Source organism: Apium graveolens, unplaced genomic scaffold (genome assembly GCF_009905375.1).
Source record: "Apium graveolens cultivar Ventura unplaced genomic scaffold, ASM990537v1 ctg8071, whole genome shotgun sequence".
NCBI lineage: Eukaryota > Viridiplantae > Streptophyta > Magnoliopsida > Apiales > Apiaceae > Apium > Apium graveolens.
Genome location: NW_027420864.1, coordinates 21,643 through 28,399, shown reverse-complemented (window position 1 = coordinate 28,399; position 6,757 = coordinate 21,643). Strand labels below are relative to the sequence as shown.

General features: G+C 30.5%; 1 protein-coding gene across 1 annotated transcript; it reads left to right on the top strand.

The window, feature by feature from the left end:
* The first annotated feature begins 1,084 nt into the window (after nt 1-1,084).
* LOC141704636 (cyclin-D2-1-like) lies at nt 1,085-2,854 on the top strand. The gene is made up of 6 exons (XM_074507841.1): nt 1,085-1,252; nt 1,641-1,727; nt 1,837-1,935; nt 2,098-2,317; nt 2,415-2,536; nt 2,624-2,854. The coding sequence occupies exons 1-6, from the start codon at nt 1,085-1,087 to the stop codon at nt 2,852-2,854; spliced, it is 927 nt and encodes a 308-aa protein (XP_074363942.1).
* Nucleotides 2,855-6,757: the final 3,903 nt, after the last annotated feature.

The window sequence follows — 6,757 nt, the reverse complement described above, 5'->3', positions numbered from 1 at the left end:
CTGACTAAGATTCTGATTTTTTTAAATCAAGGTTAAATTCGAGCTTTTATGGTTTCATTTATGTGATTAGGATTTTATTAATAAATACGTCGTGTCTATGTTACTACAAGTTGAGCCGAATTTTTTCTCGGTCACACTTTTTCTCAGTTGAATTAAACATATCTTTTGAATTCTTTACATTTTTAGCACGAATTACTATATTTAGTATTTAAAATTACATTTATTGTTGGAATGCGATATTAGGTAAATTATTTTAATATTTTGCACGCGAAAATTTCAAACTAACGAATAATTGGTTTAATTTTATTTATACAAGAGTGTTGAATTATCGATATTTATACCCTAGATCCGCATGGGCCAAATCTTAAAGTGAGAGATCAAAAATTAAAAAAAAAATATTAAACTTCAAAAAGCAAATATGAATATTTCAAAAAAAATATGAATACGAGATACGTTATTTTTTCATTAATTGTTAAGTAAATGACAAAAAAGTAGGTTCGATCTAAAAAGTGTTTGTCATAATTATATGAAAATGTAATTAAATTCATCGTTGAATTTGCTCGTAGTGAAAGTCAAATTATATACCTTTTTCGAAAATCTTTTTACTGATAAACTATGAAAATTAACCGAAATATTTCTTTAGGAAAAAATTATACACAATCATCAGTATATGTTATTATTATTGGTATAAATTAAACTTGACTTAATTTTCTTCCTTTTTAATAAAAAAGATTAAATATATGTTGTTTTATTTTTCTTCAAAAAATAAAACATATTCAATCTTTTTTTAGAAAATTAAAATATATGTATCAAAAGAATATATTTATAGGATTAAAGTAATATCTCATATATTTATAACAAAAAAAAATAGTATCACAGATATTTTTCTTTTCAGCCGTTTTTTATCAAAATGCACTAGTACACAGGTCTCACTTGGACCCTCACCCTACCACAATACCTATATATACCCCAGCTCACTTCTCTATCTCTAGGAGCTCATTTAATTTCTTTCTGTATCATCAGCTCTTTAATCATTCATTCTTTATTTTAATTGTTTTAAAAATCTCCTTTGTTGTTTGTTTTAATGGCAGCCTCAGACCCTTTTAGTCTTGAAAACCTGCTTTGTACTGATAGTCTGCATTTTGATGACCTTGAGGCCATTGATGATCTTAACCATCTTATAGATTCTAATAATCTCGTGGACAATGGATCAGAGCCGTTAATTGGTCTTATTCCAATGCAGAGTGATCAAGTTGTGTGTTCTTTGTTTGACAAAGAAAAAGATTTTCTCCCAGCTAGTGATTATTTAGAAAGATTGGCTAATGAGGAACTTGAATTATGTGATATTAGAAGAAGCTGTTGATTGGATGTATAAGGTTGTCTTTGTGTCTTTCTTGAGTTTTGTTGTTTTTTTAAATTGAGTAAAGGACATTCTTCGATTTTTGTTAAATTTTTTGTGTTTGAGAGAAAAAAGTGGTGGATTTTATACCCCTTTAGTCACCATTGTTGTTTGATAAATGCATTACATGAATTTATAATCTTTATTGCATTTTTTGCTTATGCCCTTGTGAATGATGCCTAATTAGAAGTGATGCCAATGTGGAATTTCTGATTCGGGTTTTTGTGTTTTTTATTAATAGGCTCATGGGCATTTTTGTTCTGGAGCGCCGACTATTTGCTTAGCGATTAATTACTTGAATCGCTATCTTTCTGTTTATGAACATCTAGTAAGTCTATGAAATTAATTAAAGTCAATGCTTTTAGCGTAATTTAGTTTTTCTGTGTGTATTAACATGCTAAATTGCTAATTGTCTCTTCTTTATATGCATTGCATAGGTTGAAAAATTTTGGAGTGTTCAATTGGTAGCTGTGGCCTGCTTATTGTTAGCAGCAAAATTGGAAGATGTTGGAGTGCCATCTACTGTTGATTTGCAGGCAAGCGAAATTCTTCTAAAGATTATGACATGCCTGTATCGTGTGTGCATGTGATGTTTATGCTAGCTGTGGCCTGTGTGACATACTCTGCTTTAATTTAATGATCAAAGCTTGGTCCGAATCTTTGATAGTTATAAGAAGATGTCATTTTTTTTAATTCAGGTGGCAGATCCTAGCTTTATTTTTGAATATCAGTCATTAAAATCGATGGAGCTTAATGTGTTGGCCAGCTTGAAATGGAGGATGTATGCTTGTACTCCGTTTTCGTATATAGATTTCTTCATTAGAAAGCTCAAAAGTGAAGATATGATTCCATCAGAGTCTCTGATGTATGGATCATTGATCTATAAATCATGCCAGTTCATAGTGAACACAATGAAAGGTCTCACAGTTAAAATATTAAAATAAAGTTTCTTAACTGATTTTGGTACTATGATGTTCCAAGTGTTTGATACAGATTTTGGTGGAATAAAATGCAGGTGTTGATTTCCTAGAATTTAGGCCCTCGGAAATCTCAGCTGCTGTTGCAATCTGTGTTACGAGAGAAACACAGGAATCAGAGATTGACAAGGCAATATCTGGTGTCATGCATTTTGAGAAGGTAAACAATTGCGGTGTCCACTGTAATAAAAGACAGGACAAACCTTCTTGTATTTTTCTTAAACATATGATTTGTTGGACTTTGCAGGATAGGCTGCTGAAGTGTGTTCAAATGATTGAAGATTTGACAGAGATAGCAGCGAGTACTGATCTACCTGATGGTACTGTATCAGTAGCAGCTCGAGCAGGGTCCGGGAGTCCTGTTGGGGTGTTGGATGCAGCATTCTTGAGCTATAGAATCTACGGGAGAACAGTTGTTTCAGATCCTAGTTCATCAAACGCTGCTAATCAAGATCCGAAAAGGAGAAGGCTTGATTGATCATTTCAAGAGATCAAGTCATTTAATATGGACCTCTGATGCATTACTCAAGTCCCAACAGTTTCGATTGAATCGTGGTTTTGGTGTGGCTGGCTTCATGCAAGTGCCCGCATAGAAATATATAAACACAGATGACAGAATAGGAGTTACATGTTAGGATATGAATAGGATTGTTAGTTATTCTTTTTATTTCTTAGTTGTGATTCAGACAATTGTTTTAATGTTTTACGGAAGCATTTTGCTATAAACTGAGTGGTCTTTTGAATATTACTTCTATTTGATCTATAAGATACTGGAAGTTATATTTAGTTTTTAAGATACTAAAAGTTATGAAAAAAATTATTTCATATAGATTGTGTTATTCAAACCATATTTTGGAATATATATCAAAATTTAAAATAATTAACCCTTTTGAAGCTTACATTGTTGTGTTAGATCAAAAAATTCTTTCTTAACCTAACATAAAAGAAAATATTGGAATCCGAATCTAGATATCATTAATATTTTTAGATAATATTATAATTCGTTTTCTAAATAAATATTTATATTTATTATTAAATTTACTTATATTTTTTGAATAAAGAGCAGATATTAGTATTTCAAATTTTTTGAAATTAAATTAAATAATTAATTTACTTATGCACTCCTCTTCCGAAAAATTCACTTCAACGTATTTTTTGAAGTATAAATTTTTTATCTTAAAATTTAAATTTATATAAATAGTCCTTGAAATAGAAAAACAATTAAAACATATTAATATAATTTTTTCATAACAAAAATATTTTAAACAATTAAACTAAATACCATGATTTTAAATTTTATACATATATATATATTATCATATATGTTCAATTTTGTATTGAGATATTACTAGACATTGATATTTGTATTCTATTTTTTAAAATACATATGAATATTATTCAAAAATGAGAATAGGAATATTAAACAGATATTAAATATTTCATTGCACAGAAATGCACAAAAAATTCTATTAATTTCTTTCGAAAGTTATTGAAACGAGTATTTTTGAAAATTGAACCTGTATAGGCCAGTTTTCTCAAAATATGAGCCCACGCGTGACCTGAAACATATTTCTTCCATTATATATATATATATATATATATATATATATATATCCCTCTCATTTGTTTAAACATTCTTTTGTTGGATGTCATTTACAATTGTTTATATTTCAAAAAAATTCAAAAATAATAAAAAATTTATAGTATGAAAGGTAACCACATACACTACTTCTCTCACTATAGCGACTTTATACATATAATATTAATCGGTCTCCCTGCTTTACTCACTTTTTAAACTTTCATCCACTACTTTATTGATATATGTTAGTGGCTTACATATCGGAAAATAATAAATATTTTAAATTGTAAGAGATTGTATTTTGGACACTACAAATTATATTTTGAAGAGTAGAAAGAAATAGGCTAAATATCAGGAAAAAAAAGATATTCTTTTATTTTTTTTTTATTTAACAATTTCCAAGAAAAACTCGTACAAACATATATATCTTATAAAAATAATTATTAACTTTCAACTCTAACAATTGTTATTAAGAATGAATTTAATATAGAAAAAATCAGATCTTGTCAGGATTTTTTAAAAAGCCTAGAATTTAATCTAGGCCGAAAGCTTTTATTCTGATTTTTTAAAATCTGGGTTTTTCTAACTCTGAAATTTTTATCTGAATTTTTCGGGTTCGAGCATGACCGAATTTTCAAGAATTAAAAATGACTCGTTTAACGCTTGTGGGGCCGAGTTTTTTTCCGGATCAGAATTTTTCCGGATCTGATCGGATCGAATTTTGGGTTTCGGACATTTTAAAATCTTTACCGTGAGCTTATTTTTAAAATTGTTTGCCATGATTGGTAGGACTAAAATCTTTTATAGTTAAAATTTTTAAAGGTAAGTACATAATTAAATAATTTTTCGTGAAATGATGTCAAATTTCGATATATTTAAAAGAATTGGTAAGTTCACAAACTCAACAAAAAAGAATCGATAAACTAGTTCAATTTAACTCGTTTATTAAATAAAGTTGAATGAAACATAATTTTTGAGATTGATAATTTTAACTCCGATTAACCCACCAACAAGAAAAAGTTTCACCATATTCGATAATGCAAAACCAAACTCTGATACTTGCAACCGTTTGAGTGATGATGTCAAAAAGAGTTTGAAATTGGATATTTTTAAGTTTAAATTAAGCAAGCTCAAATTTTTGAAATACTTATTTAGTCGAAACACTTGTTTAACAGACGGGTAGAGTTAAGTTTACTTCTGAGTTAAACAAGCCAAGTTTCTCGTGAACTAAATAATTAAAAAATAAAACTTAACTAAAATTCAGTTTATAAATAATAATAAAAAATTCGGAAAAAAAATTCATCTATTAATTTTACATGAATTTGAGTTCGAGTTAGAATCGAGCCGAGTTCTCAAATTCGAGTCGAGTTCTAGTCACACTTGGTATGCACTCATTGTGACTCATTTTAACTAAATAAATGTAAATGTATAGACCGACTTGTATAGAAGTTCGAGTCAAGTTGAGTTCAGTTAAAAGAGTTCGAGTTCGAGGTGCTCGCAAGTTCGAGTTAGAGGTGCTTGCGAGCAGCCTTGCCGGACACGAATTACAGTCTATAGCCCCAATTTGAAGCCCTTTAGTGGTCATGTGTGTATAATAGAATAATTTGTATGAGTCTTGGAGCAAGGCATCTCTTGCAGAATAGTCCCTCCGCTACCTTGCCCCCAATGACTACAATCTCGTCCCTGCCCAATACTGCATTACCTCCGTTACCAGCCATGCCTACGCTACCCAAGGTCGCATTTCCACCTCTTCCCGCTATTTCGATGCCTACGATCCCAGCTTTGCCAAGCGCACAGGTTCCATCTATGCCAATCCCCACGATGCCGACCCTCCCAAAACTAACACTACCTCATCTTCCTTCCATCCCTACTTCTAAACCAACTACTATGCATGCAATTCCTTCAATTCCTTTCTTCTCACCACCACCATCCAATTAACTAGGCTTCACCTGAGAAGATTTAATTGATCTTTTTTCCTCAAGAAATATGTACTACATATATTAGCATTTTTTTTGAATTTCTTGTATCACTCTGTCTCATATGTGAAGTTTGGAATTTGTATTGTAGATTCATTAAAATTTATTTACGATAAATGTTTACATTCTTATATGCACATACATAATGTTTTTAGCTTTACTCCAAGATTAGCATGCATAGACATCCCTAAATGTTGGAACCACGGGAACATTGAGTTCACACTACAAGAGGAAGGGGTTTTGCGATAGAATAAATACAAAGAATCTGTCGCAATTGACCGACTTTGTGATGGAAAAAAACTGTCATAAATACATGTGTCATAAGTTCTTATTCTGTCGTACTATCTTATTCAGTCGCAAGTTATTTGTGGGTCTCATACTAAATAAAAACAATCATTAAAAAAAGAAAAAAACACAAAGTGCGACGAAATCAGTCATAATTGTTTTCAAATTTGTGGCGTAATTCGTCATAACTATTCCCAGAATTACGACATTATCCATCGCATAATTTTTAGAATTGTGACACAATCCGTCATAAAATTGCACAGAAATTATGACGAAATCCATCATATAGTCCCCTTTTTTGTGACAGGTACCAACATAAATATGCCCAGTAAGTACGCTCATATGCCTACGGTAGCGACGAAATCCGACCTAAAATTCTCAAATAAGCTCAGTACTACGACGGAATTCATCGTTTTAATCACATGTTGTGAAAGATTTCGTGGCTAGTTTATAGTATACCTATGTTTTTACCATTGTCCTCAAATTGTGTAATTGAACCAGTGATTCATTCACAGATTTCTCAACACATACAAACTAATAA

Bases quoted from the DNA above. Each gene is read 5' to 3' on its own strand.
- LOC141704636 (XM_074507841.1), top strand. From the start codon at position 1,085: ATGGCAGCCTCAGACCCTTTTAGTCTTGAAAACCTGCTTTGTACTGAT. The intron at 1,253-1,640 runs GTTGTGTGTTCT...TTTTATTAATAG, and splicing joins TTCCAATGCAGAGTGATCAA to GCTCATGGGCATTTTTGTTC. The intron at 1,936-2,097 runs GCAAGCGAAATT...TTTTTAATTCAG, and splicing joins CATCTACTGTTGATTTGCAG to GTGGCAGATCCTAGCTTTAT.